We start from the raw sequence: 21583 nt of genomic DNA on the forward strand, positions 1-21583 counted from the left end.
TAAAACACCATTTAGATCAGAGATTTGTTAGTTAGATTTTTCAACAAAGATTTTTTGTCAAGATAAAAAGTTTGTAAAATGTGTAAACATCAAATAAAATTTTATTGGGTGAATTTTGTTTATTTTAAATTAAATTTTTTAAGTTTTTCTCAATTTTTACTCCTAAAGGATAACCTTTTTTTTTAAAAGTTCAAACACGATATTTAACAAAGCTGTTTAGACAGAAAGCTATTCAAAATCCCAAAATGCTCTTTTGCTTTGGCCGACCAGTGCGCTTCTTACTGCGAAAAATCAACGACAATTTTCTGGTGGGAGGTAAGCGAGTCTTCTGCGCTTACGTTCGTTCAATTCTTCAAAAAAGTTTTCTATATCTTCTTTTTTAACAACCTTTGACAAAAAAAAAAAAAAAAAAAAAAAAAAAAAAAAAAAGTTAAGAATTAAAAAATGACCACGTCATTTTTAGGACTTTAAAACTTGTCAGAAGCCCTGATTGAAAGAAACTTAATTTGACAACTTGAATTTTTAGATATAAAATCTTATGATACGGATTAATATGCCGACAAAAAAAAATGCAATACCTGATTTTGTTGAAACCCTCGTAAAAAATCTTGTAGACTCGATTTCAGCTCATTGTAACCTATGGTTTTATTTTCATTTCTGGCTTTATTTATTTAATATTTTTCACAAAAAAAAAAGAAAAAAAAAAAAAAAAAAGAAAAGGAAATAGACCTCTTGCGAGTTCAACTTGCTGCACAATGGGCATCGAGGAAATTGTATTTGCAGCATCATTTAAAACTTTCTCTGCTCTTTCTTTTCCTCTCTGTTCATAGAATGACATTGTGTCAGATTCTTTGATGATGAATGTTAGATTATTCTTCTCGTATAAATCCTAGAATTTTTTTTTACACACAAAATTGAAGATTGATACAAAATATTTCAACTGAGAACAAAAAAAATTCTAAACCAAACGACTAAATTACTACAACGTTTAGGCCAACCTAAGGATTTAGATAAACAGCACAATCATTAAAAAGCTATGAAAAAATTAGTATATTTCGCGTCCTACTGGACACTAAGCACATGGAACTGTAATAATACGAATCAAAAATTATAACTATTAGCTGCAATGTAGAATATTGTATCGCATTTTTAATTTCAATACTTACCAGACACTTACAGCATCGACATAAACTGTTCCTCCACCCATCATCAGTCCAATAGAGAGATTCTTTCTTGATAACCGTGTCAGCAAAATCGATTTTTAGTTTTTCTAGTCTACAGATCTAAATATAAAGATTTCAAAATCTCATTTTAAACTTGGTTAAATCATTTTTTTTCGCTTTATACAAAAATATTTTATAAAAAATAGAATTTCCTTGCCACTAAACAAGGTAGAAGAAAATCACAACATTTGATAAGATAAAATTTATCCACACAAACAAAATGTTTTCCGACCTTTTATTATAACATTTAAAAAAAAAAGATAATTTTTTCTTAAATAGCATAATTTTAATTAACTGAAAATCAGCTCAATTCCAGAATAAACCGCAAACGAAAAGTAACAAATAAGGTTCAGCGAATTATCGGAACAAAATTATAGGGAATTTCGAATTGTTTTGTTCAAATAATCTGTCGAACTTTCAGATACGCTTTTACCTTCATATCGAACGTAATGTGTTTTCCGCATATTTCAGAAACACTTTTTCTTTTTTCGATCATTAATTTTGAATAAGTAACTTTTTTTTCTTCTTTTTCAACACCTTTTTATTTTTAAGAACCAAAATCGAAACCATAAACCCACAAATCAAGATGAAAGATCAAACTAAATCCAAAATAAGACCAAGATTTTTTTTTTTTACAAAGCTTTAAAATGACTTTTGTCGGATTTACCTTCTTGTTACCCCTCCTTTCTATTTCGTCGAATGAGACTATCACCCTAATCCATATTCTCTCATGTTTACGTTATGCACCTTTTTTTTTAATAGGGTTTTAGAACATACAAATTGGGTTGACTCGTGTTTATACTCATCCTTAGTTGAACTATCCTATATATTATTATCTAGAGGGGTTTCTGTCTCCAAACCTGCTTGAGATTGCCAATCAGTAGAAGTTGGATGTTAGAATATTGGTTGATGAAAGCATATTGGAAATATTTCATACCAATAAACACAGGTTTTCATATAAAAAAATACATGTTGGAAATATTTCATCCCTTTTAAATATGGATGGAATAGAACTTTAGAGGTTCAGATTAAATAGAAAGAATCTTTTAACTTTACATCAAAGATAAATGAAAAAGAAACTTTGAATAAACATTTTAATACCGTTGGAGTTCTGTAAACGCAACAAAGATTGATTTTCTCGCAGAATGTTTTTTTTTTTTTTTTTTACATCACATTCTTCATGAAGCGATTTTCTAAGTTTCATTTTCAGCTTTTTTTTATTTTGGGAATATCATTTAAAAATTTAATTGATCAGAGATCAGTCACAAACATTCAGTGAGTCTTTTACAGAGTGAACACCAGTTGTTGATCACACCATAATCCCAACAATTTTTTCACATTTCATATACAAATGATTTGAATTCGAATTGTTTTGAAAAATTCTTAGATATCCAAATAATAGTGCTAATTCCTACCTGGCAAACATGTTGCAAAACATAACGAAGGTTGTGAATTCTTCAAATAGATTTACATAAATCAAATGCAAATTGTATTTCAAGTGGGCTTACTTTGTAGATAACTTATGGTTTAATCAATAAAACATCATGCAATCATGAAATGAATTGCTGTCAAAAGTACAAAAAGGAAGAGTTGACTAACAAGAAATTTCAAATTGCAGTTGATTTTGTCTCATTATACTTGAAAAATGCTGCTCAAAGCTTAAGCTATATTTGGACTTAGAGGTGTAGATTAGTTGGTTCAAAAACAAAAAACAAAAAAAAAAAAACGAGTTTGGGCTTGTTTAGAAATGCCTAATGAAGTGAAATAATTATCATTAAATGTGGGTTGGCCTTATTTGGTTGGGAAAAAACTACAGACTTTGTTTTAAAAGTTAAAAAAAAAAAAAAAATCACAAAGCATCTGCTATCTTTAAATGATAATAGGCAAAAGAAGTTGTTACCAAAAATACTGCATATCCCAATGGATTCATAAATCACACAAACATCTTACAAAGCAGGATCCATTTCAAAGACTAGTAAAAATTTTAGAAAAATATGGATTGATCTAAATATTTTTTGCAATTATAAGTAAAAGTTAACATTTAAAACATTTCAATCACAAAATTTGGTTTTAAAAAATTGGTTAAATTCTAACCTTGTGAAATATCATAAATCAAACAATAAGGCTTGAAAATAAAATTAAAAAAGAAACAAACCTCAGGTGCCAATAAAGATCCACAGTTCACAGCAGGTTTTTCATCTTTTGGTACGTTTTTATTTTTTGTAATAATAGCACCAGATTTTTCATTATCAGTGTTAGATTTGTCTGTTTTCAACGCACTGTCTGCATCAACAGAAATCACATCTAGATCTGATTCCATTTTTTTAACTAAGTTAAACAGAATTAAATTAATGGAAATTATAAGTTCTTCAACAAACCAGGTATTTATATTATGAAAACTATATACCACATATACTACAAAATTATACACATTAGATGATAGCTGTAACTGCAATTTTCGTAATGCAGTATGGACTAAAATAAAAGCACTTTTTTTTACTAAACCATATCACATAAATCATATCATATATTACATATGATACAATCATATCACATACTATATATGATATAATCATATCACATACTATATATGATATAATCATATCACATATTACATATGATATAATCATATCACATATTACATATGATATAATCATATCACATATTACGTATGATATATCATATCACATATTATATACTAAATCATATCACATAAATCATATCACATATTATATATCACATACTTTGTATTATATTATATATATATACATATTATATCACATAAATCATATCACATAAATCATACAAATAAGTTTAATATATAGTGTTTAATTAATCTCTTTTGTGTAATGCTAAATTAAACAAGATATTTAATATTTCTTCCTATCTACTTCTCGCACTGAATATCTATGATTTAGACTATGCATATTATTTCCTATAATAATATGCATAGTCTAAATCATAGATATTCAGTGCGAGATATATCTTTCATATACATATTATTTCCTATAATAATATGCATAGTCTAAATCATAGATATTCAGTGCAAGGTAAATCCTAGTATTTTTTTCATTTACTACAGCATTCTCTTTTGGTTCATTCTCTTTTGGTTCAATTCTCTCGACCTAAAAACTTTAGCTGAGCTCCTTCCATTTAAAAAGGTTCAACAATCACAATGATGTAATTAAAGTTTCAATATACACTATGAGCAATTGAAATTGCACCACTATAAAATTTACTAGCAGATTTTTTAGAACTTTTAAAAATTGCTTCTGGTTAACATATTTTTAAATAAGAACTTTTTGAGGCCATAAAATTTATTTTGGGTGTACTTATTAAATTCTAAGAAGGATTAATGATAGCCTGCAATAGGGAGAAGATTATCCTTGAGGACTGTTTATAATTGCGTGATTCAATTGGGATTCAGGAACTACAGAACATTATTGAGGTTACCCCTTACTAAAAGACTGAATTGGTGTAAGAAAAGATAACAATAGGATGATCAATGAAAAAATATTATCTTTAGAATCCCGCTTTTGTTTATGGGCTCATGATGGCAGAATAAATGTACAACAAAGAAAAGTGTCAGAAGGATGAAGATACCTGTATTTTAACGTGATACACTGCACCTACTATTGGAATCATGGTATGCGGTGCTATTGCAATTCTAGGTCACCCTAGTATTGCTTCCAGGTATAATAACTGACACCAGTTATGTTAAAAATGTGTTAGAACCTGTAGGACTCCCTTTTGTACAAGATGTTACAAATGGGATTTTTCAACAGGACAATGCCAGACCTCACACAGCAAGCTCAACACTAAGATTTTTAGATAAGAGTGATGTAAATGTTATACCTTGGCCAGCATGTTCTCCAGATTTATCATCAACTGAGAACCTCTGGAATATGATTGGTAACCGCTTATTGAAACACCAATCCAACAACTACAAGGAATGAGTTATGGAACCAAGTAAATACTGTTTGTCAAGAAATACCACAAGAAACAACTTCCAATTAAATTCTTTCCATGAATCAAACTGAATGTATAAAAAAAAAGGTTGGGTACATTCATTATAGAACTATGTGTAATTTTTTATAATAAATTTTTTTTTCCTATGTTATGACTTTTATTTAACATACAACGTGTTTTTTCAATAGTTGTTACCAATTTTGAACAAAATAAATTATCTTTTCAGTTTTTTTGGTTGTGCATTTTCATTTGCAGACAGTGTATATTGGTATATACTTTGTTATATTTTGTGAAACTTTTTTACTTCACTAGAATTGGTTTTGACACCAAACAAGCAGATTACATTCAGTGAGATATATAATTTAAACAAGCAGATTACAGTGAGATATAATTTAAACAAGCAGATTACAGTGAGATATATAATTTAAAAAATATAACTTAAGAAGTGAGCTTCACATTTGCACAACTAAAATGAAAATTATTACAAAAGCACAATGTTTTAAAAATAAATCTTGTTAAAAAAAGTTAATGTATCAATAAAAAAAAACTAGACACTCATTATTAATTTCATTATTCTAAATTATAAAATTTCATAAATTTTGAGGACAAAAGAGAAAAAATTTTTAAAAATGCTTAAAAAATTTTAACCTAATCTAAAAATGGATCTTAAAATAAATTTTGAGCAATTGACATAATCACCTTGTTCATTGTAATAATATTGAAGAAAGATATTTTTGGCTGCACAGAGGTGACATGTCATTTCATGATATTCTGCAGGAGGTAGAGAAACAAGATGCTGAAATAAAATTTATACACTTATAACGCATGACAAAAAAAAAATCAAACTTGTGCTAGTATTTCTGTCATTCACTATTTAAAGCTGAAATTGCACAAGATTTAAATTACTTTTATTATTGTTTGGACTCAAAGAAAACTTGATAATATACAGCAAAACAGCAAATCTTTAAAATAAACTTTTATTTAAGTCATTTTATTTGTCTTTAAAAGTGTAAAAGATAAGAAAAGGAAGAACTGTTTTTTCAATTTTTACTTAAAAAAAAAAAAAAAGAAAAAGAAAAGAAAAGAAAGAAACTTAAATGTAACTAAAATTTTTATATTTCATATTCAAGAAAACTTACTCTTGAATGGAACCAATCTTCACATATTATGCATTGAATCATTTCATCTTCTATCTTCAACAAAAATTTACATAGATAAAAATAAATGTGTATGTATATAAACATATATATATATATATATATATATATATATATATATATATATATATATATATATATATATATATATATATATATATGTATATGTATATGTATATGTATGTATATATATATATATATATATATATATATATATATATATATATATATATATATATATATATATATATATATATATATATATATATATGTATATATATATATATATGTATATATATATATATATATGTATATATATATATATATGTATATATATATATATTATATTGTAGAAACTATGTTAATATTTCCAGTAAGAGTGCTCAATAGAGCATAGAATAAGTAAAGCGAATATATTATTGTTATACAAACTAAATAATTAGCTTGGTTTGTATTACATTACTCAAAGTTTCACACAATAGCGATCATCAGATGCTATCATCATGATGTTATTATCAGATGATAACATCTGATGATTGCTATTGCGTGTAACTTTAAGTAATGTAATGTAAACCAAGTTAATTATTTAGTTTGTTTAATAATAATGATAATAATAATAATAATAATAATAATAATAATAATAATAATAATAATAATAATAATAATAATAATAATAATGATAATAATAATGATAATAATAATGATAATAACAATAATAATAATAATAATAATAATAATAATAATAATAATAATAATAATAATAATAATAATAATAATAATAATAATAATAATAATGATAAAAATAATGATAATAACAATAATAATAATAATAATAATAATAATAATAATAATAATAATAATAATAATAATAATAATAATAATAATAATAATAATAATGATAATAATAATAATAATAATAATAGTAATAATAATAGTAATAATAATAATAATAATAATAATAATAATAATAATAATAATAATAATAATAATAATAATAATAATAATAATAATAATAATAATAATGATAATAATAATAATAATAATAGTAGTAATAATAATAGTAATAATAATAATAATAATAATAATAATAATAATAATAATAATAATAATAATAATAATAATAATAATAATAATAATAATAATAATAATAATAATAATAATAATAATAATAATAGTAATAATAATAATAATAACAGTCATATATATTAGGGTACGCCCTTTGAAAAAAAAAATGAGCAAAGAAACTTCTAACATCAATATTATAGTGCCAATATATATAATAAATAAAAAATCAAAAAAAAAATTTGAGAAATTTTTTTTCCCTACCAGGGAACTGGTTCTTTTAGGAAAATGTCAGATTGTAAAAAATCACAAATTTAAAAAAGTCATATCTCACTGAGTTTAGTTCAATTTTGATGTTCTTTGTGTCTAACAAATAATAAAAAAAAGGTAAAATGATTGGCGTTGAAAAATTGAGATTATACCAGGGCTGATGACGCCAGAGGATCAGGGGGTCACTACTCCCTCCCCTCACTTTTTCTATAAAGACCCCGTCACCACTTTTTCTGTAAAAGATTTTTTTTTTTAACAAAGGTTTTGAAGTTTTTAGATATGGAGGACCATATCTAAAAACTTTAAAAAGTTTTTAGTAGTTGATGATTGTGCTCCCCACATCTCCCCCAACTTTGAGAACCATGTCGTCTACCCTGTATATTTAGAAATGCAAAGTTCAGAAAAGTTGTAGGTTATTTTTAAATATTTATTTCTACATTTATTAAATTGTACAGAAATATTGTTTGTATTTACTTGTATTCAATAGTTATCTCTACATTTATTGCATTGTACAGAAGTGTACATTAATTTCTACATTTATTACATTAGTACAAAAGTGTAGTTTGCGCACAATATACATTATACACACTTCTGTTCTAATGTACTATTCTGTATGTACTCTGGAAAGAATGCAATACATCACATTCTGAAATAATTTTTGTATTTAAACATATGTTTTCGCTTATTCATACTAGCAATCAATAAAACTGGAAATAAATTACTTCCGTAAGTGGATTTACGTACCTCATACAGGAATATGCAGTACAAAAGTACTTTACTTCCGGTTTGGTTGATTTCCAGTTTTGTTAATTGCTAGTATTTAATATTAATAAGAAGAAAGAGTGCTCCTAAAATTACTAGATTCAATTTGGATAAAAAAGAGTCAAAATTTTCACTGTATTTGGGTGGAAGTAATGATCTTAATCCTTCAGAAGTGCCTACTATTAGAGATATCCTGAGAAAGGGTCTTTTAATACAAGAAAGTATGCTCATTGAAAAAGATATTGACAAGTATGTAATGAAAAGTTAAATTTAAAGATTGCAGAAATATTGTTTGTATTTACTTGTACTCACTTTGTTTTATTTTTAAGGAGGCTTATGTCTGTAAGAGAACTTAGTGTACAATTAGCAGACTTGGTTCTCAACAGTGGACAAGATCGAATGCTCTTTTCAAGTTTCCTGTGGTAATTAACAAGATATCTTTGGTACAAAAAATAGAATTAGCCTGGAATAAGTGTAGTCAAATATCTAGAGGAAAAGCAGCCCAAAAAACTGTTTCTACCTAGGAAATTAAATTAGATCAATTGCTTGACATTACATCTTGAAATGTGAAATCACTTTATGTAATGAAAAGTGCTCAAAATTAAATAGTTGTCTAGATTTTGCACATATTCAGTGTACTTGTTAGAGGGAAAATAAGATTCCAAAAAGTTAACTTATTTGGTTAAAAGCTGAAAGAGAAAAAACTGGGTCACTATCAAAATATCAAATGACTTGTAAAGATACTAAGGAAACAGCTAAACAGGTTTCTTTAGAAAAGAGGAAGCTGAAAAGAAAGTCAAGTCTAGAAAAACAAATTAGAAAAAAAGAAGAGGAAGAAACTCCAAAAAATAAAGATTATGTTGAGCCTTTCATACATGATGATAATTCAAATAGAATAGAAATGGAAGATTAGCCTGCTTCAACAGATAAATGGAAATTAAATTTTATGTCCATTAGTAATACTACTGAAGCTTCTTTGAGATTTGATATTTCACCAGCTGCATCATCAGCAGTAGTTTCAGCTTTTCTTCAAGACCTTATTCTTGGTAACTTTTTAACACCTGAAATGTCCTATTTGGCTGTAGATCCTAAGAAAGTTGTTAGAGCTAGGAAAGCAGTAATGACTAACGCAAAGACATCAGAAGAAATGAAGTTTCAATTACAACCTATCAAAGGTATATTTGTTGATAGCAGAAAAGATTTTACCAGAGTTTTAAAGCACAATCCTGTAACAAAACGATTTCATCAAAGGGTTGTAAAAGAAGAACACATTACTGTTACTTCTGAACCTGACGGCCACTATATTACACATTTTACACCCATGAAGACAATACCTCCTAATAAGCCTACTAAACAAGCAGCTATTGGACTATTTAACTGGATGGTTCCTTGGAGAGTACATAAATCTCTAGAAGTAATAGGAGGAGATTCAACAAATGCTGTAACTGGTTCAGGGAAAGATGGAGGTTTGTTGACTAGTCTTGAACAATTGTTAGGTAGAAAGTGTTTATGGTCTATTTGTATGCTACATTGCAATGAGCTTCCTTTGAGGTACATTATTGTCACTCTGGATAGACCCACCAATTCAAATGTTGGTTTCACTGGACCAATTGGAAAAGCTCTTTTAAAAGTAAACAGTATAGAAAGACTTGATACATTTGAACCTATTGCGCAGTTGGAGCCATTAATCCAGATTCTAAGTTCAATGTAAACAGATTCAGCTCTCTGCTATAAACTGATTACCTGTTTGGCTACAGGTAAGATGGACCCAAATCTTAAAATGGCTAAGTGTGGCAATCTTTCCCATAGCAGATGGCTTACTATTGGAGAAGCTACTATTTTTCTCCATATGAGTAACCATGGCTTTACTGATGATGTGCTAAGAAGATTTCACTTAATTTTAAAATGGGTAGTTCAAGTGTATTTTCACATGTGGTATAAAATCAAAGTGAAACACAGTATTGTTGAGGCCCCGGAACACATAGTAACACTTTTAAGGCTGCTAAGAAAACAGGAGGATGAGATAAAAGAAATTGCTACTCCCTACAAAAAAAATGGAGCTTATTTTGCTCATTCTGAATCTTTGATTCTTTCCCTAATAGCAAGCTCAGATACAGAATCTAAGAGGTTTGCCATTAAAACCATTAAAGAGATACGGAAAAGCTTTGAGTATGGAGACACTCGATTCAGGATAAGGAAGAAGGTCCAACTCAATCTGGGAGCTATACCCATACAAGAACTGATCAATTGGGACAAAGAAGATAAATCAGAACCTGTATTTATATGTCAAATACCTACACAAGATGTTGACAATTTTTTAGAGATACCTTTTGAAGCACCTTACTTTCCCCTACACACACAATCTTGCGAAAGAGCGATAAAAGACGTGACAGATGCATCTGCATCTGTTTGTGGATTTGAGAGAAGAGCTGGATTTGTCAGGGCTAGGTTAGCTCATGGACTATTTATGCCTAAGCTGCACTTTAAAAAAGATCTAAGAAACATTTTTTTAAAAGACACTTGAATTTGATTATTTATACAGTAAATATGTTTTAACATGAATATGTCACTATGCCAAACAAATTGTTAATATTAATGTCATTTGTTTTTTCTTTTTCATATCTGACATCTTAAAAATAAACAAATTCCCTGGTAGGTAGAGAATTTTTTTTCTTTCTAATTTTTTTATTATTACTTAATATAACTTGAAATTTCTAAAAAATAAAAAAAAAGGTCTGTTAACCCCTTGGGCTTCCAGCTTGTCGGGCCTAGTTTAATCTTGGTTTTTCAATGCCAATCATTTCCCTAGTTTTTTTCATGTGTTATACACAAATAAAATAAAAAGTTCACAGATTTTCACTGAGATATAATTTTTTTAATTCAAAAACTTTACATTCTGATATACGGATAATTTACGATTTTACGATGACAAAAAAAAACAGTGCCCCAGTAGGACAAAAAAATTATTTCAAATTTTTTTTCAAATTTTTATTTATTATATATATTGGCACTATAATATTGATGTTAGAAGTTTCTTAGCTCTTTCTTTTTTAAGTGACATACCCTTATATATATATATATATATATATATATGAGACCGTCAGCTTCAAAACCAGCCCTTTGCACTAAAGCAAATTTTACAGAATACACTTTTTTTTTTGTGCAAATAAAAAAATTAAAAAAAACATATACACCTCATGTTTAGTCACTAATGAATGGTTTTCTATGTGAATATCAGTAATTGTGATAATCATTGAATAGAAATATTTAATTAAAGGGCATTTTTTTCAAAAGAGCCGGTTTTGATCCAGCCACTGCACATTTTAATAAAATTTTAATTGTTTTGTGATTAATTTCGTTGGAACCCATGGTTATTTAAAGTCCACCGCAATTTCACACGCTTTTCTGTATATTTACGCCATCTATGGACAATTTTAGAAAACTATCTCCCCCCTTTTTTTAGCAGGATAGCCCGCTAATGTTTTTTAAAAAGTTAAATATATTTCAAAATAATTTTTGCCATGCATTAAATTTCTATTAAAATGCAATAACGTAACTAATTATTAGTGGTCATAAAAATTGAAGAAATACCTGCATCACATGTCATATAAGTTTAGCTACCTGGGTTTTATAGTAGAAGCAACAAAACATGGAAAAAATTTTTAATGAGAAATTTATAATGGTTCTTGCAATATGGTGTTATTAAATAAATTTATGGTGTACATAAAATTTCTGCTGGACATGTATAGGCCACAAATACATGTGTGAACAACATTTAAAAGATTAAATTTACTTATGTAATAATTAGCAAGACAAAATATATATAGCTTTCTTTTTTTTATATGCACCTTGAAAAACACATTAAAAAGGCAAGTCAATGTCATAATAAGAAATTCTTTACAATAAAATAGTTTCAAGTTCACAAAATTTAAATTACTAAATCCTAACATCAGCATCATCAACATCAGATGATCCATCTTCACCACAGCACAGCTCATTATTTTCTTCTGATTCACTGTCCTGATCAGAGTCAATGCCATCTATTTCCTCATTAGGTATGATTTTATTGTAAAACTCAAGATTTTGATCTTGTCTCCAATCAACACCATAATGAGAGTTCAATAACTTTTCTACATCCTTTATTTTCTTCGGGTTAATTTTAATTTGTGAATGAATGATTGGTAAATTAATTGAATTAAAATTTTTACCTTTCTTGGTCAATGACTTAAAAGCATTAACTTCTACTGTATAAAAAGGTTCACCTCTCACCTCAATAATTCTTGGTCTTTTTAACACAATGATTCTTTTACAACTAGCTATTTTGAAATGCCAAGAAACATTATTTCTTAGAACTGTTTTCAAATAACTTTTCCAATCAAAAATTTCATAATCTTCTCCTAAGTGGAAAACTGCAGAATGTTTTTTAATGACCTCCACATACTCTTTGGGGCTAACAATGATCTCCTTCTTATTGATGACCTTTTCAATGGTGCCAAACACCCTATCTGGTGCGATAAAGGAGTGACCTTTCACTGGGAAATCCAGTTCCACTGTTTGAATATGAGGATGAGCTTTATTGTGGATCAATAACTGATCATACCAATCATTACTGTATTCTTATTTTGCCCAGGGCATCCATCACAGCACAATCTGACTCTTTTTATGTTGCTAGACATGCTTAAATTATTCAGAGAAAAATAAAGAGCAGATGCAATTTCATTTGATCCCTTAGATTGCTCCCCCTCTATCCAATAGTGAGAATCAATATTTTCTTTGTTAAGTGTATTATGAGAGCTCCCTTTTACAATTGTAAAATTATAAAAGTTGAGCTGCCTCCTATAATATGCAGCTTGATCTGATAGTTTAGGTAAGACTTGGTTCTTCTCACAATCAAATGAGAGGGTAACAAGGTCATCACTTTCTTCCCTCAGCTTGTCAAAATAAGCATCAGCTCTTTGGCAATGGATGTTTAATTTTAAAACTATTTTTTCTCTGGCTTGGAGATCTTTTGTATTTTTGATTCTAGTTTTAAGTTCAGAACATGCAGAGCAGGTGTCAACTCTAGGGGTCCCAAAACCTAGATTATACTCCGTATTGAATATATTAGTAAAAAACCATTTGGTAACTTTTAATTGACTATCACACTTTTTGTTATACATCCTCCACATTGCAGCAGTTGAGAGTTCAGCTGGTAAGTACTACCTACATTTTGAGTGTGACCTACAGTAGTGCTTTTCACTAACTTGAAATGATTCTATGAATTTATTTACTTTCTCTTTTTTCTCAACAAACTTCTCTGCTTTCCTGTCTCCACCTCTACTTTCTTTGGCTGAAGTACCAGATTTGTGATATCTACTGATAACTCCAAGCAGTCTATGTTTTTTTATGCCTAATATTCCTAAAAATGTTTTCCTACAAACTTGTACTCTTATAGAGGAAGAGACAGCCTTTGTAACAAAATATTTTACAGTAAATTTTCTTTTCCTATTTGATTCACCTTTAACACGTTTCGGCTGTAGGGATGAACAATGCTTCAAAATGAAGTTGTCCTGGTCCATTTTCTTACTTGTTTGATAAAATCGCTCATTGAAAGTGATGACATCACTCTGTGACAGGCAGTGACATTGGAAAGCACCCAATTTGTGCTTGCATGAAGGGATTTTTGGTGGACTCTTCTTTGAATACCTGCAGAAAAATAGAAGTTAAAAGTTAATAAACATAATTAAAAATAATACTTCATCAGTAATGCATACTAGCTTTCTTCTCCCTTGCTCGTTTTGTGTTTTCAGGGTCTGCCACGCGTTTGCGTGACTGCAGTCTGCTTGTTTTTTTTACTTTTCGATCGTTTTCTATCGCAAAAAGTCTGTAAATGTTTAGTTAGTTAATATTTCATAAATATTTTCTACTTTTTCTATTACTTACAAGACAAATCACGAAGAATTTGCAATTTCCAGAGGATAAAAGCATTAAAAACGAAAGTATTTTCAATATCAGCTGTTGTGATCACGTGGTATGATAAGTGCTTTCCTATTGGCTGAAATAATAAACTGGTTTTGAAGCAGCTGCGCAAACAAAAAGAGCCGGTTTTGCACCATTTGCTGAATTTTACATAGTAAAAACTATAGGATTGAACAGGTTTTGCATCATTTTTTTAATTTTTCAATATAGTGCGAGCCATTACGAAGCATTTGGCGTGCTTCATTCAAAATTGAAAAAAATGTCAAAGGGCCGGTTTTGAAGCTGACGGTCTCATATATATATATATTATATATATATATATATATATATATATATATATATATATATATATATATATATATATATATATATATATATATATATATATATATATATATATATATATATATATATATATATATGTAAAAAAAGCATTCAAATAATAAATCTAAAATTATTTACTTCATCTTCAGGGTCAGGATATGGTCTTTCACATGTACAATACACTCCCTTATAATTATGATTATATGAGTTCTTTTCATTCAAAGGATCTTTATCCTAAAAAACAATCAACTTAAAGTAAGCCACAAAAAAATATTTATACAAATCATGATTAGGTATCAGCTATATGGTTAGTAATTAGATTTTTTAACTTTAAGAAAATTATATAGAATCCAATTGTTGTCTATACTAAGCAGTGTTTTTGAGAAATTTATTTTTGTCTGCTCTACACTTTTTTAATACACAATTTTAAAATTTTTAACTCCACACTTACCTTAAATAAAGAGCAGGTAAAGCCATTAAAATTTGAATTTCCACAATCACATCGAACATTCCTAGAAAACAGTATATTTTTGATACATTATTTCATATTTCATATTCTAATTATAATAAAATTGTATACTTTAATACCATAACATCACTAGCAGTTTTTACATTTAATTGTTTTAGTAAATTATCTTAAACTATTTATAGGTAAAAATATTTTACCTTACAAGATTACAGGACAACAGGTAATAAATTTAATTTTTCACCAGTTTTTGTCCAGGCTCTTTTTAATTATCTAAAGTTTGTTTCTCTAAATTATTAAGCTTCACTTTAGTTAAATTTTCTGATTATGAATTTCAGTTTTAAAGTTTTTTATTTTATTTTCATTTTTTATTTCAGTTTTATGTTTGCTGTTTTATTGTTCTTATTCTTTTTTTCAAATTCAAGGCACATTCTAGTGCATTATTAGCCATTAATTGTATTACATATTTAGTATTAAGAGAATCCAAGACTAAACAAAAATCTGGTACAAATTAAATACTTGTTTTTGTACAAGAAAAATGTTTTTAGTGTCAGAGCTACCTATCAAAAGTATCTGCTTTCATATTTGAATTTGTTTTGAAAACCTCTGAATTACAAAAAACTGCTACCTTCTTTCCCTATCCCCTCTCTATTGAAGAGTGATTTAGGTAAGAGTGTTCCAGATATACAGCTGTAGTTTTCTCACAACGCATCGATGAAATGACAACAATATTCTCTTCAAACAAAAACCTTTATAAATTTTCTCCTTCTTTTATACCGGACAAAACCCCTCAAGAACATCATAAAAAACACATATTTACAATTTACAAATATTTACAATTATTTTTGTAAAAACTATCAAAATTTTTAATTCCATAATGTCATTGAACATTCTAGCAACTTTGAAATGGAGTTACACTCCTCTATGATCCTTACAGATCATACAAATAGCAATTGAGGTATTTTAAAAGCATCCACCATTCCCAAACACTCTGTTGCAAAGGCACATAAATTTCTTTGGGTTTATTTTCAGCTTTGATACTTTCCTTGTTTATTTCTAACACATCTTTAATTTGCACTTTATGAGTTTCCACATTCTCTTGACAAGTGTCAGTACTCATTTTAATTTCAATGTCAGAGAAAATGCATAACATTTGAGTATCATTTAGAGTTCTAATGTGTTTCACATGATGTGGAATGCTGTTCACTTCTACGGTGACACATCTCAATTTGTTGTAGCTGGCTGCCACTTGGTATGGCACTTCCTATTTGGTGGTTTCAGCCAAACCTTGTTACCAATTCAAAATCTTTTGGTTATATCATTTCTCTTTTCTCGATTCTTTAACACCAATGGGACAGATGTATGTTTTGTCCATAGGGCTTGCACCATTTTTGTCAGCTGTAACATTGTACATCAGCTCATTGTCCATCAATATATCTTATGGTGCTCTTTGTTCATAAGGGCACAACTTTCATACGAGTTTGAAAGTTGTCGCCAAAATGTGCATTTTGAAGGTCTACAATCAATTGGACCCAGAAACTTTTCAGTACCATATTGTGTGATACCCAGGGCCAATCTTTTTCAGTTTTCTTTAACACCCAATTTCCCTTTCCCCCACCATATAGGCTCTGAATCTATCAACTGACATTGTTTGCAAGTTTTGATCACATTTCAAATGTCATTTTCAGTAGTAACAGGACACTTCGGAGTGAATTGAATGTTAACAAAGGTTAACATTCAATTCATTCCAAAGTGTCCAGTTCTTTGATGCATATCGAGAAATTGATTGGACCTCTGCTACTGCAATTCCAACCCAACTATTCCAACGCTCAGCCACAGTCAGTTTGTTGAACCATCTGCTGTGAACTCTTGTTAATGCGTCAGCTAAATTATCTTCTGAAGAAACAAATTTAGCTTTAAAATTATACTATTATCTATTACAGCACACTTACTCTTCTCAACAGTTTACCCATCATTTTTGATCTTAATTTTGATTTTCCAGTGAGGGCTTTAGAAACCCAGTGAAATACTGTTACAGAATTGGTAAAAATAGTCACTTTCTTCAGTTTTCACATCAGATCCATATTCATTCCTTGTATGAAACATAAAACATTACATGAACATCAGATCTTTCTTTTCACAGCCATGTTGCATCCTCCACAATAGTTTCCCCAATTTGAAAAGAATGTCATCCATATAAGTGGATATTCTGCTCTTCACCAAATTGTCTTGATCATGGCACTCACAACAGATTTCATGACCATTGGCACAACATTTAGTCCAAAAACATCGGGCAGTCCAATTTCATTTTCCTTATACTATACTCTAAGAACCACTTTCAATTGATCCAATCCTGCAGTTCAATTTCATAGTCTGCTTTAGCACATGTTGGTGTTCCATACTTTGCACCTTTGATAAACAACCAGTTGGGGTCTTCTCTGTCTTTCCATTTCCATTTGACTCTCCGCTTAACGCCATCAAAAACTGCTTCATGATCTTTCTTTTTAATTTCAATTTTGCTGATTTTATCCTTGTTCAAAACCACTGCCCCGCAATAGCTCGACCCAAACTTTGCTTTTCCCAATGAAGAAGTGGAAACTCCTCCTAGTTACTTGATGGAGGTCATTCAAAGCATCATATCAACTCCGAATGGTTGGAAATCCACTAAAACAACTTTGTTACATACTTTAATGCTATCAACTTCAAGAGTTACAACCACTGATCCAATGTATTGATGAACCTTTCCTTCAACCTAGACAACCTAGAGTTTAAGCATTTAGATTGATTCTTGGACAGAAAATTTTGATTTGAGATTGTCTTTAAACATCCTGTTTCCACTGTTTTCCATCTCCTGATTCCACCATTGTTCAGGAGCAAGGTAGCAAAGATTCCTTGCTCCTGCACTTGCTTACCTGCAACTTCAAACATTTTGATGCAATGTGACCCTCAGTATCGCATTTAAAACATTGAAAGATCTTTGGAAACAAGACCTTTGTAAGTAAACAGTTCTTTTCAATGTGGTTCAAATATTTGTAGTTGTAACACACTACAGGAGTTTTTGCAGCATGGTGATGAGATACAGTGCTAACAGCATACTTTCAGTCACATCTACACGGTTCAACTAGCTCTTACTTTGGGTAACATAATATCAATCAGATCCATCACAGTTCTAAATCTTAATGATAAAACTTCTGTAAACCTACGACAAATCACATAGACTCTTCAACTGTTTAGTTCTAGTTTATATCCAAGGACATCAGAAATATTCTGGTTTACAAATTCTCTATCAGTATAACGATACTCATTCAATATTCCAAGCATTAAGAGAACTTGCTTCTGATGTGGCATCTACTTTTTTGCTGATTGATGAAAAAGAGACTTTGTTTACTTCAAAGGAGTTTAAGGAGTTCTATTTTATTTTATTTTATAATCTGAATTTAATAGGTATTCCTTGCAAGCTATTCCAAAGCAAACTATGTTTAGTTTCAAAATCCTTTTTGTTTTCAAAACCAAAAGAAATATTACCTTTTAGTATATAGCTCAATAAGTTCATGCTCCCGATGACATACTAAAGAACAAGCATAACATATGCCAGCATTATTTTCACCTTTTGGATTACAAGTTTTGCAAGAAAACAATGCTTGCCTCTCCATGTAACCCTAAAAACATTTAAAAATAATCAAAATTATATGCACTTTAAACTTTTCATATTCATACAAAAATTTAGGTATGTTTATGGCAAATAAATACACTTGTCATAAGTAAAGCAATAGTGCAAAAAGTTCCAGTTGGAAGACTAATTTGCCACTTTTTAAATGAAGTGCATTAATTCATCTTCTGTACTACCATATCAGTTATAAACAACCAGTTTATAAATTAATTGTATTAGATAATGGTAAATCCAAGTAAATGTAATTGCAAAAAAGGATATTATTATCAAACATACAAAAATAAAATTTTACTGTGATTTATTTTAACTTTATCATTATTCTAAAAAAAAAACAATTTTTAAAAATATTTTTTTACAAAACTATAACACAATAAACTGAAATGTCTCGTACTGTTGAATGACTTAGATTTTAACTTTGGATTGGATTTAATAATACAGATTTATATAGAGAATATAAATAATCTTTAATCATTCTAAATAATATAAAGGTAGCAAAATCTTTTTCATAGAAAAATATTAGTAAAAAAAGGGTTCAAACAAAACACTTATCCTGAAGATAATTGAACATTTTAAATTACAAAGTATTTTGTTCAGCTATTATAAAGTGGTTTAAAAGAATTAGATGCATTAACATTGTGTAGTAATTCTTTTTTTACAAAAAAAAAAAAAAAAAAAACAAACAAAAAAAAGTAACCACATTTCATAAACATTTTACTAATTCATGTTAGCTTGATCTTTTCCTGTAAAGATTCCTGTAAAAATGGGTTAAAAAGCAAACGGATAAAAGAAGCAAATGGATAAAAGAAGAAAATGGCAGATAGGTTTGAATGATAGTTCCAAAAAAAATACAGAATGAAAGAACAGCTTATAAGACAAAATCCAAGGATAAGTTTATTTACTCAACAAAACATTAAATACAGATAGAAACATTATTATGCAGTTGTTAGAAAACCAATGAAGATGGTTAGAGACACAAAAAAGTTGATCAATAACTGCTTTAATTTTTATTTTATGGTACTTTAAATAAGCTTCAATTAAAAATCTTTGGTACATTTTTTTAAACCAATGTAATTATATTGCTGTAACTATTTCACTCTTTTTTTCTGAGGAAATTATCTGGCTGATATTTCCACTTCCTTTTTGTTTTATTTTTTTTCTAGTTATGTTAATAATATTAATAGTATTAATAACAATAATATTAATAATGTTAACAACATTAACACTAATATTAGTAATACTGATAATAAAGATATTAGGAAAACTAATAATATTGTTTTTCTAAAGCTCATATTTATATATATACATATGTTTGTAATTACCAGAGAATAAGTGCAATTCTCAGAATCACTAGCTCCTAATACAGCAATCGATTCTTCAACTTGAGCTTCCATTTCATAAACAGCATCTTGTACAGTAACCGTATCCTCCTCAGCAATGCACTCAGACATAATTTATTGATGTTCTAAATAAGAAAAATTTACTATAACATCAAATATACAATAAAAATTGTTTACTATACATACATACATACATACATACATACATACATACATACATACATACATACATACATACATACATACATACATACATACATACATACATACATGCATACATACATAGAAAGATTATACAATATCTCTATGACATAAGATACCACTGTTTAAGTGTGTGTGTGTGTCTATATATATATATATATATATATATATATATATATATATATATATATATATATATATATATATATATATATATATGTATGTATGTATGTATGTATGTATGTATGTATGTATGTATGTATGTATGTATGTATGTATGTATGTATGTATGTATGTATGTATGTGTGTATGTATGTATGTATGTATGTATGTATTTATGTATGTATGTATGTATGTATGTATGTATGTATGTATGTATGTATGTATGTATGTATGTATGTATGTATGTATGTATGTATGTATGTATGTATGTATGTATGTATGTATGTATATACTTAAAGAGTGGTATCTAATGTCATAGAGATATTGTATAATCTTTCTAAAGTTTATTTTGTTAATGCAATTAACAAACACAATAAACATAACCATGTCAGTTTATTTTATGAGATTTTTATGTAAAAAAAAACCTCAGAGCAGTTAAAGTTAATTGTTTAATGGTAAACCAGAACAAAGGTTTCATCATCACTCATAAAAACAACCCCTTTTCAAACATAACACATATTGAGATATGTTAAACAAAAGTAAACAGACATTAGATCTGATAATGTATTTAAGTTTTAGCCAATTCAAGCACTCAGGGGATTATACGAAATCGCAATTTAACATTTTGAACAATTTACTAAATTTGCACATCAGATTATAAATGTAGGAACATATGCCTCAAAATACCCCAATGATTTATTCACTAGAAAACAGCTTGCACTTGTTTCATGCCTTATGATAAAATATGCAGACAACGTCCCCATTTATAGAATGGTAAATTTAATTACTCTAGCTTCTCCATTTGACACAAAGATAGCTCATATTATTGATTTCAAGCTTTAATTGTAAGTTACTTCAGAACTGCAAAAATATTCTGAAACTCTTAGCAGATTAGTGCTATGAAGGAATGTTCTCTATATAGTTTTTTTTTTTTTTTTTTTTTTTTTTTTATTTTAATTGTTCACATGTATTAGGTAATATTGAAGTTCCCTACCAACCCACCCTTACACCCTTTTTGATTG

At 28.3% G+C, this 21583-nt stretch overlaps 2 protein-coding genes and 1 long non-coding RNA gene across 3 annotated transcripts; 1 reads left to right on the top strand and 2 right to left on the bottom strand.

Annotated features, from left to right (window-relative positions):
- Nucleotides 1–99: 99 nt before the first annotated feature.
- On the bottom strand, nucleotides 100–20332 carry LOC145192249 (putative E3 ubiquitin-protein ligase UBR7). The gene is made up of 11 exons (XM_090095929.1): nucleotides 20181–20332; nucleotides 18717–18850; nucleotides 15177–15237; nucleotides 14864–14959; nucleotides 6332–6385; nucleotides 5892–5988; nucleotides 3379–3551; nucleotides 1167–1283; nucleotides 730–889; nucleotides 579–637; nucleotides 100–387 (listed from the first exon to the last, which is right to left on the bottom strand). The coding sequence occupies exons 1-11, from the start codon at nucleotides 20307–20309 to the stop codon at nucleotides 292–294; spliced, it is 1176 nt and encodes a 391-aa protein (XP_089952055.1). The 5' UTR covers nucleotides 20310–20332; the 3' UTR covers nucleotides 100–291.
- LOC149894704 (uncharacterized) lies at nucleotides 7931–11448 on the top strand. Its single transcript, XM_090071455.1, has one exon. The coding sequence runs from the start codon at nucleotides 9390–9392 to the stop codon at nucleotides 10152–10154; it is 765 nt and encodes a 254-aa protein (XP_089927581.1). The 5' UTR covers nucleotides 7931–9389; the 3' UTR covers nucleotides 10155–11448.
- On the bottom strand, nucleotides 13818–14682 carry LOC149894705 (uncharacterized). Its single transcript, XR_016449456.1, has 2 exons — nucleotides 14366–14682; nucleotides 13818–14128 (listed from the first exon to the last, which is right to left on the bottom strand). It is a non-coding gene; the product is annotated as an uncharacterized LOC149894705 (long non-coding RNA).
- Nucleotides 20333–21583: the final 1251 nt, after the last annotated feature.

The sequence above is a fragment of the Hydra viridissima genome, unplaced genomic scaffold, assembly GCF_058129835.1.
Source record: "Hydra viridissima isolate aposymbiotic clone 2 unplaced genomic scaffold, HvirCarnegie_v1 scaffold_1, whole genome shotgun sequence".
Taxonomy (NCBI): domain Eukaryota; kingdom Metazoa; phylum Cnidaria; class Hydrozoa; order Anthoathecata; family Hydridae; genus Hydra; species Hydra viridissima.

Coding starts and splice junctions, on each gene's coding strand:
- LOC145192249 (XM_090095929.1), bottom strand. CDS start 20,309: ATGTCTGAGTGCATTGCTGAGGAGGATACGGTTACTGTACAAGATGCT. Junction 1,284..3,378: donor GATCTTTATTGGCACCTGAG/GTTTGTTTCTTT, acceptor CTTTATATTTAG/ATCTGTAGACTAGAAAAACT. Junction 890..1,166: donor GTCGATGCTGTAAGTGTCTG/GTAAGTATTGAA, acceptor AAAAAATTCTAG/GATTTATACGAGAAGAATAA.
- LOC149894704 (XM_090071455.1), top strand. CDS start 9,390: ATGTCCATTAGTAATACTACTGAAGCTTCTTTGAGATTTGATATTTCA.